The sequence below is a fragment of the Sorex fumeus genome, unplaced genomic scaffold, assembly GCF_029834395.1.
Source record: "Sorex fumeus unplaced genomic scaffold, SorFum_2.1 ptg000044l, whole genome shotgun sequence".
NCBI classification, from domain to species: Eukaryota; Metazoa; Chordata; class Mammalia; order Eulipotyphla; family Soricidae; genus Sorex; species Sorex fumeus.
The window spans coordinates 2,001,158-2,023,416 of NW_026606101.1; the positions used below are offsets into that span (position 1 = coordinate 2,001,158).

A 22,259-nucleotide genomic window follows, 5' to 3' on the forward strand; every position below is an offset into this window, starting at 1 on the left:
CCTATTTATTTTATTATTATTATTATTATTATTATTATTATTATTATTATTTTGGTTTTTGGGCCACATCTGGCGATGCACAGGGGTTACTCCTGGCTCATGCACTCAGGAAAAAAATTTTTTTCAAAGAACGAAGCTCAAGTGGACAGAAAGCAGTGACATCATGGGTTCCCCCAGAAACCAGCCACAAGGAGGGGACATCAGAACATTCATGCCAGCCCTCCCTAGGGCCACACCCCATCCTCGAATGTGCCTCTGAAGCCCCATTTGACCTGAAGATAGCACCCCCTCCCCCGGGGGGGGGCACAGCTCCAGGGCCACCGGGCCGTCACTCACACTTTGCGGTCATTCAGGAGCATCCCGTTCATGGTGCGGATGGCATGCTGGGCCGCCTCCTGGGTCTCAAAGTGGACAAAGCCAAAGCCACGAGAGCCGTGTTCATCACTCACCACCTGGGCCACAGGGAAAGAATGCTGGAGACTACCCCAGAGGCTCCCATAGGAAAGCCAGAGAAGGGAACAAAGGCCACCTGTGTGTGGGAAGGACTGATGTCCCACCACAGCCCATTTCCCAGGAGGCAACCCATTTTCTGAAGATCACACAGGAGGGGGAGCCTGCAGCCTCTTGCTCCCACAACCCAAAATAGTTGCTGGGACCCTGACCAGACTCCATTGTCTCAGGGAGATATCTGTAACACTGTAGCACTGTCCTCCCCCGTTGCTCATGGAGCGAGCTCAGTAATGTCTCCATTGTGAGACTTGTTGTTACTGTGTTTGGCATATAGAATACATCACAGGTATTCACATAGCTTGCCAGGCTTTGCAAGTGGGTGAGATACTTGCAAAGATAGCTTGCCGGACTCTCCGAGAGGGGCAGAGAAATCAAACCCGGGTAGCCTGGTTGACTGCATGCTAGGCAAACGCCCTACCCTCTGTGCTATCTATCGCTCCAGCCTGAAAATTCAGGGATGCGGGTTTTGTGACTGAAATCTCCAGACTCTCTCTGGGTCGGGATGAGTTACCTTCCCCCACTCCCCTGTACTTTTGGAAGCCTGGGCAACCACGTCCATATCCCAAAGCTGCCACCCAGTTACAAAGCTACTCTAGCCTGAGCTCCCTGATAAAAACACTGAATGCTCTGAGCAAACACAACGACCTCTTAGTACCTGTGTTGCAAACCATAATGCACAAAAGGAAGAGGAGAGAGAGGGAGAAGGAAGAAAAGTGCCTGCTGTAATGGCAAGCTGGGGGTAGGGGGTGTTGGGGGGATGGTGAGAGAGAAGTGAAGGACATTGGTGGTGGGAAATGTGCACTGGTGGAGGGATGGGTGTTGGATCATTGTATGACTGAAACCCAATTCTGAACAGCTTCGTAATGGGCCATCTCATAGATATTCAATTAAAAATTTTTTTAAAAAGTAATATGAGGGGCTGGGGTGATAGCACAGCAGGGAGGGTATCTGCCTTGCATGCGGCCAACCTGGATTCAATTCCCAGCATCCCATATGGTCCCCCAGGCACCCGCCAGATGTTAATTCCTGAGTGCAGAGCCAGGAGTAACCCCTGTGCATCACCGGATGTGAACCAAAAAGCAAATAAAAAAATAAATAAAAATATGGATTTCATGCCCGTTTTAGTCAGCTTAAACAGTGGTTGAATAGCAGTTTTCCTACATTAAAACACACACACACACACACACACACACAATCAATTACCTAATTATTTTGAGGGGAAAAGAAAAACAGGAAAGACCACCAAAACATTTAATGATCTGGCCCCTAAGGCGATGATCAAGGACCAGCTTCCTCTTCAGAACTGAAGCACAACAGGAGCAGTGTTGATGACTCAGAAATACAATGTTGCTACTGCACACGCCGCCCCCCCCCCACACACACACACTAGGGCTACCATGTCCCCTGACTACTGTGGCCTTCTACTCCCAGCAGGCTCAACCCTCTTGGCCGAGTCTGGGGTCTGATCTCCCGTGCTGCTCTCCTGTTTCCTTCTCCTCCTGTTCTGCGGAGAGAACATTCGGTCCTTGTTCTTCTAAAGCACTTGTTCTTCGAATGTGACTCATTTTCGCTCAGCGTGACACTCTCCAGCTCTTATCTGAGTTGCAGGAACTGTGGGCTTTTTTGTTCCCCTCTTTTCGACTGAATCACCGTGAGATACACAGTTATGAAGTTGTTCATGATTCACTTTTTCTTACAGCTCAGCAGCCTCAGGATCTAATCCAAACCCCCATTTCTGCATCAGCCAAAAACCAGAAGGATGCCCAGGCAGCCAACACGGGATGAGCTCGATAAAGCCCACAAAGAGCAGCCTCCGGCCCGGGGTCAGAACCCAGCAGATTATACGGCGACAGTGAGAGCTCGGGGGCCCGGGATGTGGCTCAGTATATATTTGCTTTGTATGCGTGAGGTTTCATTTCCCAGCACTGCCAAAAGCATTATTACATATCTGACAATCTGGCATATCTCCTACACATGTTCTATTTCGAAGATATATCTTATAGTGTTCAATATAATATATATATAGCATATTATAAAAGAGCTTAATTAATTAAATATAATTTAACTGGGCTGGAGCGCAGCAGTAGGGTGTTTGCCTTGCATGTGGCCAGCCCAGCTGAGCCAGGTTCGATTCCTCCATCCCTCTTGGAGAGCCCGGCAAGCTACTGAGAGTACCTCGCCTGCACGGCAAAGCCTGGCAAGCTACCCATGATGTATTCAATATGCCAAAAGCAGTAACAAGTCTCACAATGAAGATGTTATTGGGCCCGCTCAAGCAAATTGGTGAACAACGGGAGAACAGTGCTACAGTGCTAGAATTTAACTAATTAAATTCAATAAATATAAATAATTTAACATAAAATAGTATCCATCTGTCTGTCCATCTGTCCTCCCGTTGTTCATCGATTTGCTCGAGCGGGCCCAGTAACGTCTCCATTGGAGACTTTGTTGTTACTGTGTTTGGCTTATCGAATATGTCACGGGGAGCTTGCCAGGCTCTGCCGTGCGGGTGAGATACTCTCGGTAGCTTGCCAGGCTCTCCGAGAGGGGTGGAGGAATCGAACTCGGGTCAGCCATGTTGGCTGCATGCAAGGCAAATGCCCTACCACTGTGCTATTACTCCAGCCCATAAAATAGTATAGTATAATATATATTATACAATATGTTATATCTTATAATTACAATAAAGATAGGGCTGAAGCAATAGCATAGTGGGTAGGGTGTTTGCCTTGCACATGGCCAACCCGGCCAACCTGAGTTCAATTCCTTCGCCCCTCTCGGAGAGCCCGCCAAGCTACCTATAGTATCTTGCCTGCACAGCAAAACCTGGCAAGCTACCTATGATGTATTCGATATGCCAAACACAGTAACAAGAAGTCTCACAATGTTACTGGGCCCGATGAACAATGGGAGAACAGTGCCACAGTGCAGTGATATTCTATATTCTTACAGATATAGAATAAAGTGTATTAAGTGGAAAAGAAAAAAATCAAGAAAAAAACGTCCAAATGGGACAGAGTTGGCATCTATACCCAGGAACTTTCTGAGAATAGGCCTCACAAATTTGAACATTATTACCTTTGGCAAACAAGAGGACCAAAGAACGGAATCTTCTTTTTGACTAGATTCCTCCCTGTGTGATTAAATCTCTTCCAACCCATACCTTGTTTCAGTTAACTTATTTTGGTTTGGGGGTGCTGCCGTGCTCAGTGCTCAGGGCTGACTTCTGCTCTGCAGTCAGGAATCACTACTGGCAGGGTTTGGGGGACCAAACCAGGGTGAGTGTTGTGCCAGGCAAGCACACCCAGGCTTCTTTTGATTTCTCAGAAGCCTACAAATGACCTAGATGCATGATCCATATGCCGTCTGCCTCATTAGGGCAGAGCTTGAGGAAGGAAAGACCTTCACTTGCGTCCATTCTCTGGGCTGAACCTGTACTAGGATCACCAGCATCATTCCAAGGGACCCCAGTGCCGCCATCCCCGTAGTGACTACCCAGCTCAGCTCAGCGGGACTGCCAATACCACCCTTCCTCCCCTTCCAACCCCGACCCGGCCCAACACACACACACACACACACACACACACACACACACACACACACACCCCTCTCTCTTCACCCCCACCCACCATCCATCTTCTGCTGGTTCTGAGAAGCTTCTCACAAAACTTAACAGTGATCATCTTTTCCCCTTAGAGATGGAACCAGCTTCCAAATCCTTATTTTACCCACCCCACCTTCCTCTCCTTTCTCACACATCTGTCAGTCCTTGGCACCCAGCACCTTTCAAGAGTTGCACAAGCCGCTTCGGAGCTTTATAGAAAGCCAGGTATGAGCCAGTCGTGATGGGGTGATTGAAACCTCATGGGAAGGGGGGCGTTCCCGGCTTGTCCTTCACGCCCTACCGAGGTCACGAGTTGCCCCCCACGAGCGGCTCTCCGGCACAGCCATGGCTCCAGAGCACAGAAACCAATCTCATAATTATTTGACTCTCAGCAGAAATACTTCCAGGCTTAATAAGTAAAATACCAGAAATCTAAAATCATTTGAGTCTTGTGACCAGCTGTAGAAAACAAATTATTTCACAATGCCTTTTCAGCATGTCTGATTTTGGGGGTGTAAACTCTAACTAATAATGGTGCATCTTTTGTCGAAACAATGAATCTAATCAAAGTAGATAGAGAGTTAACTAGAATTCATCTGCCTCACAGGCATTGGGACGGTTGGCCGGGGGGGCGGGGGGGTTATTGGGGTTCTTCATGGTGAAAAATAAGTATTGGTAAAGGGAAATGTGTTTGATATTTGCATGACCGAGACTTAAACCTGAAAGCTTTGTAACTTTTCCCACAGTGATTCAATAAAAAAAATAAATAAATAAAAAAGAGTTGCACACATGTATGTTGTATTTGCACTTGGAACTCCTTCCAGGAAGATTTATTTTGTATTGGGGCCACACCTGGTGGCGCTCAGAAATCCCTCCTGGCTCTGTGCTCAGGGGTCCCGCCTGGCAGGGCTTGGGAGACCATTTACGGGGCCGGGGACTGAACTCAGGCCAGCCACATGCAAGGCAAGCACCCTATAGTGTGCTGTCCTATCTCTTGGGTCCCTACAGGAAGATTTTTTAATAGCAGACATCCCGGCAGAGCTCAGGGACATGGGGGTCACTCTCGGTGATGCTCGGTCCCTAGGTGCAGGTGTGATAGTTGGTTGCTCAAGCCACACCCAGCAGTGCTCAAGGAACAAGCACAATGCCGGGGTCAAACCCAGGGCCTGGCACATACTAGGAGCCTGCTTCACCACTTGAGTGATCTTCCCAATCAACCCCTAGAGAAATCCTTCGTTCCTTCCTACACCTAGCAATGCTCAGGGCTTACTCCTGGCTCGGTGCTCAGGGATAATTTCTGGCAGTGCTCATGGCTTTATCCTGGCAGTGCTCAGAGGACGAGGACCATATGTGGTGCCCAGGATTAAACAGAGTCAGCCCTGCCTTAAGTACTTCTACACCTGTCTGAGATCCAGCTGCCCCACTGGGGAAAACAGAAACAAATGACTGAAATGAGGTCAAACTGGGTTGCTGATGGCTTAACAGAATGCCACATACTCTCCCTTCCCAGGTGAGAAGATCACACCGGTGAGTGCACAACAGGGCCAGACCTCTTCGAGGAAACTAGAGGATGATGAGGTTGAGCTCAGGGTGCAAGGTCACACTGTCAAGAAGCACAAGAGGCAGGGCCGGGGCCCCGTCAGAGACCATCACGGAGACTGCACCCAGCAGCAGCTGCACCTCTTCATGCCTGCCTGCACCCCTGAATCTCAGGCTCTGCCCCCTCACCAGGAAGTGTGTGACAGGGAGGACAAGGTCCCACATAGGTGGCATGTAAAGAAGGACCCACAGGGGCAAGAGATAGCACAGCAAGTGGGGCGTTTGCCTTGCATGCCGCTGACCAAGGTTCAATTCCCGGCATCCCGCATGGGTCTCAAACCCCTCTAGGAGTGACCCCTGAGTGCAGAGTCCGGAGTAACCTCTGAGCACTTCCAGGTGTGGTCCCAGAACCAAAATTAAAAAGAGAAGAAACCAGGGGTTGGAGCGATAGTACAACGGGGAGGGCATTTGCCTTGTATGTAGCCGACCCGGGTTTGATCCCTGGCATCCCATATGGCCCCCAAGCATCGCGAGGAGTAATTCCTGAGTGCAGAGCCAGGAGTAACCCCTGAGCACTGCCAGGTGTGACCCAGAAAGCAAAAAAAAAAAAAAAACGAAACAGGGGGGGCCATCACTATCTGACCCTGCCCAGGAGGAGAACTAAATGCCTTCTTCAAAAAACCTGGGGCACAACACCCAGATTGAAATCCTTTGCTCAGGACCAACTGACCAACTGTTCCTTGGGAGCCTCAGGCACAGGGGCTGGATGACCAGAGCCCTCCCAGGGCACTAACCACCCACTGGATGCTAAATTCACACGGCGCTTCAGGTCCTGGGGCGACAGGGACCAAGAACAAGCCCAGACTCCTTCCGGAACTCCCATTCTTGTAAAAGGGAAATCGCGCAGACTCCAGGTGCAGCCACAGAAGGCCGCTAGGGCCCTTGGCGACCTTCCTGCCCCCTCCCACCTGTACTAGCATCTCAAATCTCGGGATCTGCTCCAGGAAATGCAGAGGCAGCTGGTGAGAAGAGTGAGCCCGCCACCCCACCCCCCGCCCCCAGCACTCAGCAAGCAGAGGAAGGAGCTCAGCCAAGCCAGAGGAACTGTCCAGCTGGACTCCAGTGCACTGCCTACTGCAGAACTAGGAGGAAAACGCAAAGCTGTGGATGGCCACCACTACGCTGTAGATGGCGCCAGAGCTGAGAGGTGACGGGCACAGGCGTGACACAGAAACTAAAGGAACCGTCATTTAAGTATGAGCTGGATCTGACTCATTTAAAAGAACTCTGGAGGGCTGGAGCGATGACAGCACAGCGGGTAGGGCATTTACTTTGTACGAGGCCAATGCGGGTTAATTCCCAGCATCCCATATGGTCCCCCAAGTACCGGGAGTAATTCCTGAGTGCAGAGCCAGGAGTAATTCCTGAGCATCGCCAGGTGTCACCCAAAAAGACAAAGAGAGAGAGAGAGAGAGAGAGAGAGAGAGAGAGAGAGAGAGAGAGAGAGAGCGCACTCCGGAGACTGTCAACCACAGGGCTGCCTGCCACCCCTCTGCCCCTTGCCCCATAATCCCTGCCACACCCCACACCCACCTTGCAGGAGAGGATGTTCCCAAAGGTCGAGAAGGTGTCGTACAGAGCCTTGTTGTCGATGGACTCCTCCAGGTTCTTGATGAAGATGTTGCCCACGCCCGACTTGCGGAGTCCCGGGTCTCGCTGGGACCACATGATGCGGATGGGCTGGCCTCGGATCACCTCAAAGTTCATGGTGTCCAGAGCCCGCTCCGCTGGGACGGGGGGAGGGGAGAATGAGACATATTAAGGGGGGCTTCTTTCTCTCCTGAGCCCTAAGGTAAGGGAGAAGAGAAAGAACTAACAACACAAACAAAAAACAACTCTGAAGTGGGTCTCAGGAAGAGGCTGAAGACTCAGGAGGGATGGAGGGATTGGCAGGATGGGAGCTGGAGAGAGAGAGCAGTGGGAGGGTGCTTGCCTTGCACACGGCCACCCCAGGTTTGATCCCCGGCATCCCATACAGTTCCCGCCCCCCCTCCCCCCCCCGAGCCTTCCAGGAGGGATTCCTGAGCACAGAGTCAGGAGGAAGCCCTGAGCACTGCTGACCTTGGCTCAAAAAACAAACAGAAAAACCCACGTTTTGTCTTCCTGTAGAGATCTCACTCTAACCACCCCCCGCCAGCAGACACGGAGTCAGAATTTCTGTCTCCATTTTACAGAAGGGAAATCTGAGGCTCAGAAGGAGGGAAAATCAGTGGCAGAGCCAGGTCTGGGATCTCGCCAGTCCACAGACAGTCCATCGGGTAAGGGTGGCATCTGTGTAAAGGAATTAATGCCCGTGGAGCTGAGCCTCAGAGCGAGATTCCGCGCCAAGTCGAGCAGCTTTGGGGGCCGCCCACAGCACCTCTCGGAGCCCCCGTCTTCATCAAGTGGGGCAATGATACCCGTCCCCTTCCCACGCCCAACAAATGGAGAGGGTACCGCCCGCGGGGAGGTGGTCAGACAGCCATGGAGGGGTGCCAGGGAGAACCGAGGGGTGCCAGCCAGGTGCAAGAACTCAGACTTTACATTCCCTCACTCACTCCTGCTGCTGTGAACACCCAGGGTCAACCTGGACCAACCTCCCTCTGAAGCTCAGTTTCCCCAAGTCTGGAACATACATCCGGGGGTGAAGGGAGCTGGCAGAGACCCAGTGAGGACAAGAAGCAGGGAGGCTCCCCTGGCAGCTGGGAAACTGGCAGCCCCAGCCTGCAGAGCCCCGGGGACTGAGGGCACCATCGCCAGGGGGAGCCAGAGACTAGAGCATCACTATAGCATCCTTTTGCAGGAGTTCTTGGGGGGATGCTGAGGGGAGCTTTTCTTTCCCCCTTTTGGTTGTTTCCTGCTAACTGGGCCTAAACAACCAATGATTACTTAACCATCCTCTAAGCACTTACCAAGTAGTAATGGAGCTAGACTGCGCCCGGGCTCCCTGGTGGTAGGGGTCTAGCCACCTCCAGTGGTCCTCCTCCCTCCCCCATCTCGCCAGACCCACGGGGTAAGCCTCACCGCGCCCGCTCTGTGCTGAGCACCCGGCTGGGGAGCCCCGGCCTGGAGGCGACTTTCCAGGGGTCCCAGGCATGGGGGCACCCGGCGCCGACCTCCTACTACGCCGGCGCGGGAGCAGGACGGGGCTCTCCGGGGCTCCCCAGGTACCACCTGGATGGGTCCAGCTCTTCCTCCCTAGGTGCTTTGAGTTTTTCCTTCCCCTCTTCTGCCTCCCCCCGGGGAGGCAGGCACCAGTCCCCTGGGGTCGGACAAGGGAGGCTCAGAACTGCCTTGGCACCGAGGCACGCGGCGTCGGGCCCTGCCGGCCGGTGTCCCTTCCCGGGCTCACCATCCGCCGGCTGCTGGAAGTTGATGTAAGCGTAGCCCAGCGAGCGGCGCGTGGCCACGTCGCGGCACACGCGGATGGACAGGATGGGGCCGGCGGGCGAGAACCTCTCGTAGAGCATGGACTCGGTCACGTCGGGGTGCAGGTCGCCCACGTAGAGCGAGGCGAGCGGGTAGCCGGGGCCGCGGGCGCTCATGGCACAGATGCGGCGCGCTCTCCTCGCGGGCGCCCGGCGCGCCCGGCGCGCACTTGACCGCGCCCCAATCGCCGGCCCCGCCGCACCTGGGGCCGCAGCTGCGTGTCCCCGCCCCGCAGGGAGCCGGTGCGGGCGCTTTTCCTCGTCGAGACCGCCCCGAGCCAGCCCCCTGCCCTTCCCGACGGACCGAGGAAGCAGCTTTGGGGGCGGCCCAGGGCTCCGGTGCAGGCCGAGCGCGCGCGTCCTTGGCACCGTGCCTTCCAGTGGCGTGAGCCCGTTCCCGTCCTCTGGCCGGGCCCCGCCGCTACCAAGAAGGCTCACCAAGAGACCCCGAGCTGGGCGGCAAGGCCCCCGTCCCTGGGTGCCCGCACAGCTTCAAGCCACGCGTGGCAGAGGACACTGAAGACCAACCCCAGTCCAAGTCCTGGAGCAGGACATTAGTGAGCCGCTGCCGGGGGTCTGCGGCGGGGCCCAGAGCTCCCAGCTAGCGTCTGGCCGGCGACAAAAAAAAAAGGTGAGTGGTGGTACAACTTGGACGCGGTGCTCAATAACCACCCGTCCGCAATCTTTCAAGCCAAAGAGGGCCTGGGAAGGTGGAAAGGTGGCAGGCAGGAGGTGGAAAGCAGCTTTGTGTTAATTACTGGCAATTTCCTTCCCTTCACACCTTGACTCTAGCTCTAGGTGAAATAAAGCAGTTGCCTTTTTTTTTTTCCCCTTTAAAGTGTCAATTAGAATACCTAACTAGGGCTCAATAGTTAAGGTGCTTGTCAGGCATTCAGCTGACCCTGGTGATCCCCAACACACACACACACACACACACACTATGCCTTCCCACCATACACTAGTTCAACCAATGGTGATCCCCCCCCCCCACACACACACACACAATGCCTTCCCACCATACACTAGTTCAACCAATGGTGAAGATGGTGCCACGCATCAATTCACAGGCAACTAACTGATAAAATTTTTTATTTTACTTTTGAGTTTTTACACTTTTCCTGATTATTCCGTGTAAGGTGGAAACTAGAACTGTTTAAAAGACACACACAAATCTAGTACATCAATAACCGGGGATTTTTCTTTTTTTCTATACTATTTTCACAACCACGGGTGTGCTTGCTAGGCAATATGACCACCACAGAAGCAAACGTGAGGCAGAACACTGGTAAGGAAAAAAACAAAGCAAGAAAGAGCGACCAGATATACAGACAGGCTCGTTCCACACTCACTACTGCATTTTCAAGCGCCAAGTATTAACTGCACGTTTTTGTTCAGCTAGAAAGGGAAGGGATTTTTTTTTTTTGTGGTTTTTTTTTTTTGGTTTAAAATCAGTGCATGAATTTTTTTTTTTCTCATTTCAGCAGATGGACAAACAGATGGACACTACAGCTAGGTGGAATGTTGAGGGGGGTAGGGAGCACTGTGAGACTGGTAGGCCTGGCTCGTCTGGATTCTCCCCGTTGCAGTGTTCACGCGACTTCCCTGTGCTAAGAGTCTTGTTGAAACTTGTCTGTGAACCTGGCTGGGTGAGGAGACTTGGGAGATCTGGTGACAGGTACTAACAAGCGTAATCGGGGCTGGCTGCAATGTAGGGAGAAATCACGGCTACTTCAAATACTTCGATGATTCAAATCTCGGTCTGACTGTGGAGCAACCACTGTGCTGAGAACCGGAGGAAGATGGAATGCGGGGACGGGGGGTGGGGGGCGGGCAGACGGGAGCCGGAAGTTCCTCCCATGTCTCCGGAAGGACCTGCTCACCAAAAGTGCTCAGGTGTCTCTCACCCCTCCAGGTCCCCCTCCCTGCCCGGGCAGTATCAAACAACGAGCAAATAAAAGTAGGATTCCAACAAACAAACAAAAAAATCCCAAAAGTCCAAAAGCAGGAGAACAGAAAGGTAAAGATTAGGGAAGAGGAAATCAAAGCTGCTAACCGTGAAAGAAAGGGCAGCAGGAGCCAATGTTTTGATCTCAAAAATTTCAAGCCCCGAGCTGGAGGAAGCCGAGATGGCGTCCTCCTCCTCCTTGGGTGGAAGGCAGGCTCTGCACAACACTGGTCTTGTAGGTGTTTTCCAGGAGACAGATAAGGCCAGTCATGAGAGACACGACTTTCTTAAGCTTGTGGTTACAAGGAAAACAGATTCCACCACTGAAGCAAATCGGTGACATATTGCTGGAGGAAAAGGGGACTTAGGCGGTTAGAGCACTGGACCTCTTCAGGATGTCAAGAGCTCAGTATCTGCCACAAGGAATTTCGATTTTGGCCTTCGAGTCTCCGTAAGAGACTGCAGACATCTGCAGTTAGGAACATTTGAGCAGCAACAGCCCAAGTGTGTCTAAGGCCTGAGCCACAGGCAGAATCACTGTGAATCACCAGGAAACCTGAATGCCATGGATGACAGGTGTCTCACGCCAAGTCCCAGCGTCACAATATAATCTCTATAACTTTCTGTACAACTTTACAATGGAACTGTACTTCAGTGACTCTTGAGATCAGATTACACTTTCCAAAAAGTTACACATCATTCAGGTCTGTTTTTTTTTCTACCAGTAAGAGTTCTGCTAAGTTACAAAACCCCATAATCACAGTGTTCAGTTTTTGAAAATTAAACACACAGTAATCCTGTCAATGTTAATCAAAATCAAAACTTCAGAATGCCGTGGCATTTATGTGACCAATCTGAGATTTAGATACGAATACCAGCTGTTCATCCCATGAACCATTTTTGCTAGGCTGAGGCTGTGAAAAATCGAAAGTCGATGTACGATTTTTTTGTTTTTATATCGCACAAAGGGATATATGTGGAGGGTACAGAGTGACAGTGAACAGATCACGAAGCACGGCAGGCATTAGTTCTCTCCCTCCCCAGCATCTCCTTCATCTCCCTGGTTTTCCGACGTCCACAGCTGCAAGAGAAAAACAAAAGGCATAATCAAAACAAGCTAAACTATATTCAGAGGTAGGATGGGGGGGGGGGGGGGGGAGCTGTATCATTGTGTTTTCTCTCAAACGTTGACAATTTTCCTGGACCTACTGCAGAGATGACTGCAAAGATATTTAGGTCACTCCTAAACCAATTTTACTATACTCACAGGCTACGAGTCACTACTGGTCAACAGTGCACTGCCAAGAACCGTAAGCCCTCCCCAAACAGTGACCCCATCCGCTGTACTTACAGTGAGATTGTCCCTAAGCAACTGCATGATCAGAGTGCTGTCTTTGTAAGATTCTTCATTCAGTGTATCCAGCTCAGCAATTGCTTCATCAAATGCCTGAAACAAAGAATGCACGGTGCAAATAAGTACTGCCTCTTCCTATACAGGATCTGGGTGGGGGGTACCAAGGTCATACTCACAGTTGTCAGCAAAGATGTAATACATGTTTAAAAGCACAAAATATGGAAGTGAAACCAGGGGCTCTACACTGAGAGTACAGACCTCTACCTCCCTCCCCGGACACAAATGCCCTGAGCAGTTGCTGTCCATGTCGTATTCCGACTGGTGATGAAGGCAAGTTTGAATCTGGCACCTACTCTACTTGGGATATTCTGAAGATCAAGAAGCAAACCTTTGAGATTTCTTTTTGCTTTTCTGGGTCACACCCGGCGATGCACAGGGGTTACTCCTGGCTCTGCACTCAGCAATTCCCCCGGCAGTGCTCAGGGGACCATATGGGATACAGGGAATTGAACCTGGGTTGGCCGCATGCAAAGCAAACACCCTACCCCACTGTGCTATCACTTCAGCCCCCCCAAAAGGCCAGTCTTTTTTTTTGCTTTTTCTTTTTGGGTAACACCTGGCAATGCACAGGGATTATTCCTGACTTAGCACTCAGGAATTACTCCTGGCGGTGCTCTGAGGACCAAATGGGATGCTGGGAACTGAACCCGGGTCGGCCGCATGCAAGGCAAACGCCCTCCCTGCTGAAGAAGCAAACCTCTGAGAAAATACAGTGACGGATGACAGAAGGAACCAAATCATAAAAAAAATTTCTTAAAAGTGATCTGACCAAAATTCCCAAATTAAAAAAAAAAAAACTATTCTATTTCAAATCAGCAGGTTTTAACCTATTAACCCAATATTTACACAGTTATCCCAATTAAGTTCATTTTCTGAAGATTCATGATTTCTTCTCTAGCAGCGCTGAGGGCCCCAGGGATGACTCCCGGTGGTTCCTGGGAGGGACATTTGGGTCACCCATGCAAGGCATATGCTCCACCCCCTTTGAGATTGGGTGGATGATATTTCAGTTACCAAAGATGTTTCTAGTAGTCTTCTTCCACCCAAAACTAAAAGATATGAATACAATGGGCAATGTGAAAACTTAAATCTGATGCAAATGACTGACAAAGCTTTGAGAATTCATTTTAGACACTTAAAGAAGGGGCCAGAAAGGCAATACAGTGGGTAAGGGGGTTTGCCCTGCACACGGCTGACTTAGTTTTGAACCCTGGCATTCCATACTGTCCTCTGAGGACTGCTTGGAGTAATTTCTGAGTGCAGAGCCAGGAGTAACCTCTGAGCATTGATGTGATCCAAACAGTCAAAATTACCAACCAAAAAGTAAGGACCCATTGTGCCACCTCCCCACCCCCCCCAACTTAAAATCTACAAATTTTCGTGGAAAAGCTAGTAGGAGATGATCCAGCAGTCTAATTTCTTTGATCACTTCAGGGGCCAGGGCACCGTACAGCAGGTAGGGCGCTTGCCACGCACATGGCAAACCTGGGTTCAATCCCTGGCATCCCATATGGTTCCCCCAAGCCCCCCAGGAGTTATCCCTGAGCACAGAGCCAGGAGGAAGTCCTGAGCGCCTCTGAGCATGACCCCAAACAACCTCCCCCCCCCAAAAAAAAGGTCATAAACTCAAATCAGTGCAACATAATAGCCCTAAAGCTTCCAAGCCTGACAGGAAGGGTCAGAACAGGGAGGGTGCACGCCTGCCCTCCACGCAGCTGACTCAGGTTTGATCTCCAGCATTCTATAGGTCCCCCTGAGCACTGCCAGGAGTAATTCCTGAGTGCAATGGAGAGTAAGCCCTGGGCATTGCTGGGTGTGGCCCAAAACAAAAAGCTTGACAAGAACTACCTTCACCAGAGTTCTAGAGTCTTATGCCACAATTATGACACACAAAACCAGTTTCTTGAAAAGGTAAAATAGGTCTGTATTTACTTCATAAATAACAAATATAATAAATATTCCTACCCCAGAAAATCTTTGAAAAGCACCCAGTATTGGGGCTCAGGAGACGGCATCAGGGAGGGCTCTTGCCAAGCACACAGTAACCCTGGTTCCACCCCCAGCACCCCATACGATCCCTGAGGCCCACCAGGAGTAAACTGTGTACGGCCCAGTGTGGCCCCCAAATAAAAAAAACAAGCAAAAAGTTCCAATGAAATATATTAAGGTAATTAGGAAGTAATAAAAGCACGAGGCCTACTTCACCATGATCAGAAACCAGAGGGTTTTTCTTACCGTTTTCGCCAGGCTGCAAGCCTTTTCCGGGGAGTTTAGGATCTCATAGTAAAAGACTGAGAAATTCAGCGCCAACCCAAGTCGAATTGGATGTGTAGGCTGCATTTCCTTCTTACTAATTTCAAAAGCTTCCTGGTAAGCCTGCTGGGAGTTTGACACAGTGGCTGTAAGAAAAACAACATACTGTTAAAGGCCGGGTTCTCGCTGAGGTTATATCATGCCCTCTGTTCATTATAAAAATGATGCTTAACAAAGTAGGATGGAACAAATGACCTACCAAATGAGGCTGTACTCTCACCATTTCATTAATAAGCATTTGTTAAATGTTTTACGTCAAATACTATATTAAATGCAAGAGGAGAAACGAAACCCATTATCACCAGGTCATCCAAGCAATTAACAGGGACAATTAAGATTTAGGGTCAGGATCATATATTCGGCACGACACACGAAAAGAACGAAACTTGAGGGGCTAGAGCTATAGTACAGCAGGTAAGGCGCTTGCCTTGTGGCGGGTTCAATCCCCAGCATCCCATATGGCCACCTGAGCACCTACAGGGTAATTCCTGAGTGCAGAGCCAGGAGTAATACTTGTGCATAGCCAGGTGTGACCACCCCCCCCCCCCCCCAAAAAATCATCAAGCCAGAAAGTGGGACTGGAGCGAGTGTACAGTGGGTCGGGCATTCTCCCTGCACATGGCCAACCTGGGTTGGTTCGATTCCTGGCATCCCACATGGTTCCAGAGCACCGCTAGCAGTGATTCCTGAGTGTAGGGAGAGCCAGGAGTCACCCACGCATTGCCAGTGTGGCAAAAAACACTCAACCAAAAAAGCTACCCAATAACCTGTCTGTAAATGCACTGCTGCTGAAGCAGACTTTCAATGCCCGACATTAGCCCCCGGATACACTCTGTCAACTCCCACCCTCTCATTTATCACAGACCAATCTTTAAAAACTCTCGGTGTGGCGGTGAATGGACAGAACAAACCTGCCCATCCCTGGCATTACCCCCAGTGGGTGCGCCCCCATGGGGCTGTGCTCTCAGGAGCCATTGGGGGATGGGGCTGCCCCTTGGGCCTCCACTGAGCGCCAGTCCTCTCACAGCGCTCGTCTTTATTCGCAACATTATTCATCCTGAAGGAAAAAGGGTTAAAATGACACCGAAGGAAGGCTGGCTCTCCGATCAGCCAATTCTTAAAAACAACAGCGACCAAGTCACTTACTTTGCTTATTGTCTCCAGATGCCACCTCAGAAAGGTATCTAAAGTAATCGCCTTTCATTTTCAAGTAGAACACCTTACTTTCTGGTTGTGTAGCATTGGGAATAAGGTATTTGTCCAACAGCTCCTAAAAAAAAAAATTCCATTCTGTTAAGATTCTGAAAGTATTATGTACAAGACGCTAAAAGTATGTGAGACTTGAGGAACATTACTATTTCTAAATAATTCTGAAGATGACAAGAAAGCTTATTTTTTCATCCAAAGTTGTTAACCATCGTTCTTAAGGTAAGTCATAACAGCAGGTGCCTACTTTCTTCTGTTAAAAATAATTCTGAGCAACCAGAAGGGGCTGATTAAATCATTCCCATATCACTGAATGCTAGTTAGGCCTTAAAAATGACAATATGAACTCCACTGATAACAACAAAAAGTATGGGTGGATAAAAAAGCAGATGATCAGTATCACGTGAATCCTGTTTAGATACCACGATGTACGTGTACATATACACAAATAGGTCAAAGGAAAGCCTTTTTAACAATATGTTAATATGGTTCTCTGGGTGACAGAACTAGAACTGATTTCTCTTTTTTTATACTTCTCTGCCCTTTACTGGGGGGTGGGGGGGGGGGGGGACAAACCAACAACCCCAAAACAGAATAAACAGTTGTATTCCATAATCAAAAAGGAAAATTCTTTTAATTATGGAAGGAAAAATGGTTATTAACAGAGCTAACTGGCATGATTAAGCTTAGATTCAACCAGACCTGGGTAGAATTCCTGCCTGAGCTGCGACTCACCCCGGACTATTGCCTGATCAGCTGAGCCTCAGTTTCCAGGGCCCAGTAGGGACATGGAATAACCGTCTTCCAGGGCAATTCTGAGGACAACGGACACATTCTGAGCCAACGTACAAAAGGTGCTTAACAAGTTGCCTGGCATGTAGCAAGCACTCAAAAGTAGCTAAAACTATTATAATATATTCCTTTAAACATTTATGCTTACAACAAAAGCAGTTCTGAAGGAGTCCAGGCTTCTCATACAGAGCAATATTTTCAAAGCGCTGTTTTAGAATGTGGCGTAAAAACTGAAAAACTGCTTAAGAGGCAGTTAAGGACCATGCTTTCCCTCCCATTCTTTCAGATGCTCTTAAAAGCACGTCTACATTTCAAGAATTATGGAACTTTCTTGCCCCTGGAATGCATGCCGTACTTCATCCGAATACCAGATGAACCTAACATTCAGGAATTGGTGCATCGGAACAAACTCCCAAATTACCGACAGGCAACGAATTTAGCCAGGACACTGACAGAGAAAAGCTCAATGCAGCAGATGAGCTGTAAGGGGGTTTTACCCAAGCAAAAAAGGGGCAAGAGTCAGCGGTAGTATTCTCTGCGGAGAAACAGGGTCCAACTCCTTATGGGTCAGAGGTACCCGGCTTTCCAAAGAAAGGTGGCACGGGCAGGATTCTGGAGAGGCAGCTGGGGAAGGAAGCAGGGCCCCAAGAGTGGGATTCTTTTTCCTTTCAAAGCTGCCCTCACTGTTCATTGTTACCTGGTTCTATCTGGAAGAAAAAAGAAAAGTTCCCAGTGGGATGAGGATGGGAGGGAGAAACGGTGTGATCGTGAGACTTGCTCTAGGACACGTCCCTCTCCCAGCCTCCTGGTTATGGTCAGAGTGAAGGCGGTCAGGAATCCCTCATCCGACTAAGATCCAGAGAACACAGGAAAGGAGCGGCCCCTCCTTTGGCTCGGAGATGCAGGCCTGGACCGACAGGTGTCCTTGAACATCAGACAGAAAACAGAACTTAACACCGTCAGGTCCAGGGTGTGGAGGCTGAAAGCCAACTCAACTTTCTGCTTATCTCCTGTCCAGGAGGTGACACTCCTACTAAAATATGTAAAACAGCCTCTTTGTGGCGCATCTCTCTATAATGCCACCTATCTGGCCTGTGCGTGTGTGCGTGTGTCTGCTGGGGGCGGGGGTGGAGGGGCACACCCAGGGTGCTCAGGGCTCACAGGCCTCTCTTGCAGTTCTCAGGGGACCGGCTGTGGTGCTGGAGATGGAAGTCAGGTCAGCCACGTGCAAGGCAAGTGCCTTTTACCTAGACGATCTCTCTGGTCCTGGCCTCAATTTCTAAGGAAAAGATGAAGGGATGCTGATGGAACCTTCTTAATTCAAGAGGAAAATCACAGCCTATCCTTCAAACCAGGTGCAAATGGTGTGCCGCTTTCCAGCATCCTCAGAAACCTTCCTCTCCTGGGCTGCTTGAAAGCATGGGTCTGTGCACTGGATTAATACCACCCAGAAACCGCTGCGAGCAGAAAAACCAGCCTCTCACCAGCACATCGTTGCAGATGTCCTGCAGCTCAGCCTCGATCTTCTCGCGGTACTCCTTGCCCATCTGCTGCTTCTTCTCGTTCCTCTCCGTCTTCTGCTCAATGCTGGAGATGACGCGCCAGGAAGAACGGCGGGCACCCACCACGTTCTTGTAGGCCACTGAGAGCAGGTTTCTCTCTTCGTTGGAGAGTTCGTGCCCCTGCTCCGTGACCGCCTTCATGGCCGCGGCCATGTCATCATAGCGCTCGGCCTGCTCGGCCAGCTTGGCTTTCTGTACAAGCTCACTTTTATCCATGGTCATTCCCTAGAACCAGAGCAGGAGAAAAAGGAAGTCAACGCAAATGTCAGGATGCGGTGCCCAGGAAACCAAACGGATGCGTCCTCCTCCAGCCAGCTGGGAAGCAGCCTGCCTGCCATGTGCGAGAACTACTTCCAAAGGCCGCCAACATACCCACCATGAGCCCTAGAGGGTCAAGATGTTTTTATTATTTTGGCCAAGAAATCTTCCTAACAGCCGCAAGGGGTAAAAATGTTCACAATGCCCTATTTTTTGGGTGACAAATCTGTTTTTTTATTGGGATAAGCGAGGAGTGCTCCGAACATCCCTAAAGCAAAAGATGATTTTCAGTGTATGCTGCACAGTGCCCATCAAACAGATACTTGAAAAATAGGAGCCATTATTACCACAGCTTCTGCAACTTCCTGATTCTATTACAAGGACTCACTGCAGATGAAAGCACAAATGGAGGGCAGCCACACCTGGCTCTACCTAGCCTCGTTCTGCTACTGACAAGGGGAGCGGAAGAACACTACAGCTCACTAGGGGGCAGAGGACAAACTTCATGAAAGGAGCCTGAAAGATTTAAAGCCCCTTCATGAAAGGAGTCTGAAAGATTTAAAGCCTTACATAAAAATAGGCACTTATTCTCTAGCAATAAGTATAGTGTATGAAAGAACTTGTATTATAAATGCACAACAAGAGAACTCTAACCTGTAAGAGTGATTTAAACCATTTAAAAGTGATTTTGAAATAGACAAAAACCCTCATGACTTCATTCTATCAATCTGCCACATCCTTTGTGTTTTAGGCCACACCTAGCGGTATTCAGGCTTAGTCCTGGCTCTGCACTCCGGGACTTGGGGGGGGGGGGGGCACCAGGGACTGAACCCAGGTAAACTCAAGGCAAGTGCCCCACCCGCCGTACTTTGCTCTGGCCTGGATCATCCTTTATACACCAATCAGCAAGTACCTCTTAAATGAGTCAACCCCTCTTAGAAAATCTACACCATGGCCATCACTTGTTATTTATTAACCGTTAATTTAACTTTCAATACATTCACCCTACCATGTGAAAAACAGTAAGCCTTTTTTTCTTTCATTCTGGGTCCACAACAGGGGGTGCCAGGGCCCAAATCTGGGTTGGCTGCAAGCAAGGCAAAGGCCAATAATGCCCTACTGACTTCGGCTCCAGCCCGGTATGCTCAATATCTCAGAACAAAATTCTCTTGGTACTGAGACCACGATTTAAGCCTCTAAAAGTGAGTGACAATTTTTAAATAGCAAAGTAACTAACACGTACCCCTTCTCTCTTAAAAGGTTTTTACTCATTTAGTAATTCCAATTTCAAGGGAGAAATTTGTTTTGAGTCACACTCGGTGATGTTCAGGGGTTCCTCCTGGCTCTGCACTCAGGAATTATTCCTGGTGGTGCTTGGGGGACCGTATGGGATGCAGGAGATCGAACTTGGGTTGGCAGCGTGCAAAGCAAATGCCCTATGCACTGCACTATCGCACCAGTACTCAAGGAGAAATTCTATTAAGCTCTACCTCATTAAAAAAAAAAGTTTTTAGATGGTGTCCAACAAAGAGATACACCTCTTGGGCCTGGAGACAGCACAGCGCACGGGGTGCTTGCCTTGTGTGCAGACAACCCAGGTTTGATGCCCAACATCCCATTTGGTCCCCTGAGCCTGCCAGAAGTGATTCCTGAATGCAGAGCCAGGAGTTACCCCTGAACAGTGTTGGGAGTGAATCGCTCCTCAGAAAAGATACATCTCAAATCTATATAGTTCAGAGTTGGTTCTCTGAACAGAATTCCACTTTTCCTCCCCACTGCTAATCGTGTAACATCAGACTCTGAGCCGTGCCCTATAGAAGGTTTGCTAATTCTTCACCTTGCTCCGTCTGACATTTTCACCCACATCCCTAGAGCGAGACTGTGATAGAGATAATGATCCTCAAGAAATATTCCACTTGTCATTCTACACTTCCTGGCACCCGCATGTTCCAAGAAGTCATGTCACGAGCTCTCCCCAACAAAATGTAAGCAGAAATGATGCTAGTTTCAGAGCAAACCTGCTCAAGACCACGTGAGTCCCCGGCTCCTCTCCGACAGAAGCCACCTCGAGGTCATGTGCTCTAGGTCACTGCTGCTCACCACGGGCCACGTGGCCCCCGTGGCTCCCCAGGATATTCCAAAGCGGCGAAAGTATTACACCTGAGGGCCGACAAGGGCCAACCGGTAGGACAGGGAAACCCCAGGAAGAAAGAGAGGTCAGAGGGAGGTCATGGTCAGGAAGAGGCTGAGAGACACTAGCCGTCGCCCAAAGGCTGCCGAGTGCAGAGAACCCTGCCGCCCTGCACTGAGATGCTGGTGGCTCCTTGCCATCTCCACATACACAGCCTCGTCTGCATCCACTGCAACATCCAAGGCACGCTATTCCTGTCTTCAAATGACATACTCTCAGGCTGTCTAAACTCCTTGGCCCGAGGTCCTTCGTTTTCTGTTCTGGAGCCACACCCAAGCAGCGCTCGGGGTATGCTCCTGGCTCCCCAGAAAGCCTTTCTCGTTAGGATGCTACCCCCACCATTAAGTCACCCCACTCGATCATTCCTAAAAGTGAGGAAGAAGCAGAGAGGGGCCAGCTTTTTCTAAGATCAACTATGGCAATGTTCCAGTCTGCAGACCAATTCAAAGGGAAGAGCCACGTGGTAGCGCGCTCCCCTGTTCATGGAACAGGGCCAGGGAGGAGGCCCAAAGGCCTGGTATGGGAATCATGAATGCCGGAGCCCTGGGTGGGTTCGATCCCTGGCATCACAAGGTCCCTCTGCACTGCCAGGGGTGGCCCCACGGCACACCACCCCACTTCTCCCCACAAAGTTCACAAATAGCATCTGTGCAATTCAACCGAAAAACCACTCCAATTAATAAATCACTGGCCAAGAGTCAGTTCAAGGCTAACTCTTCACATGAGGCATTCCAAACAAACAAAAAACCCAACCCATGCAGGTAAGAGGATGCCACAAAGCCTCTGGACTTATTAGACCCCTCAAAATTAACCTTCCTTTCTCATTCTTGAACACGAGAAATTTAACCTTCTTCTCTGAAGAATGCTGATTACTCTTAGGACCTCCCAAATGGAAATGCCCTATAGCTCAAAAGTAAAAAGTAACCTTCTTCACTTTGGACGGACCGTTTCAAGCTTGTTGTCACTGCAAAAAGCAGTTTGAGGTTGAAAGACACCAAATAAGCCTGAAAACATACATACATCCTGGGGGTGTATGCCTAGATCCCTCGGCCCCTGAGTACAAGGAGGACAGAGAAGGAAGGAAATTAAGGGGGATGGGGAAGAGAGAGATGGGAAGCAAAGGGGAACAGGGGCCAAGGGGACCCTAGTATCCGGGGAAAGAAGTGGGAGAGCGAAATCTCCAAACTGCAGCCAACCACACTGAAACAAGAGACGCAAGCCTAATAACCAGACTTAAAAAACTGCCTGTGAAGGTGGCAGGCTGGGAAGGGGTGTGGGAAGAGGGAGGGACCTCGGGAAACGTGGTGGAGGGATTGGTGCCGAAACACAGCATGTCTAAAACCCAACCATTAACTTTGTACACCATGATGCTTTTAATAAAAGTAAATTAAAAAATCTACACCCTAGGTCCTAGGATGCAGCTCACAGTAGAGCACACACCTTGTATATCACGACCCT

The 22,259-nt window shown here is 49.9% G+C and overlaps 2 protein-coding genes across 2 annotated transcripts in view; both read right to left on the reverse strand.

Annotated features, from left to right (window-relative positions):
• PABPC1L (poly(A) binding protein cytoplasmic 1 like) overlaps positions 1–9,237 on the reverse strand; it is a 28,981-nt gene extending 19,744 nt beyond the window's left edge. The window contains exons 1-3 of the mRNA XM_056121516.1: positions 9,045–9,237; positions 7,247–7,440; positions 337–452 (exon numbers count right to left, since the gene is read on the reverse strand). Of these exons, the coding sequence (XP_055977491.1) occupies positions 337–452; positions 7,247–7,440; positions 9,045–9,237 (503 nt within the window). The remainder of the gene's footprint in view (positions 1–336; positions 453–7,246; positions 7,441–9,044) is intronic.
• A 955-nt stretch (positions 9,238–10,192) lies between these two features.
• YWHAB (tyrosine 3-monooxygenase/tryptophan 5-monooxygenase activation protein beta) lies at positions 10,193–18,577 on the reverse strand. Its single transcript, XM_056121844.1, has 5 exons — positions 18,275–18,577; positions 15,939–16,062; positions 14,715–14,878; positions 12,417–12,512; positions 10,193–12,146 (listed from the first exon to the last, which is right to left on the reverse strand). Exons 1-5 carry the CDS (start codon positions 18,572–18,574, stop codon positions 12,090–12,092), a joined length of 741 nt encoding a protein of 246 aa, XP_055977819.1. The 5' UTR covers positions 18,575–18,577; the 3' UTR covers positions 10,193–12,089.
• Positions 18,578–22,259: the final 3,682 nt, after the last annotated feature.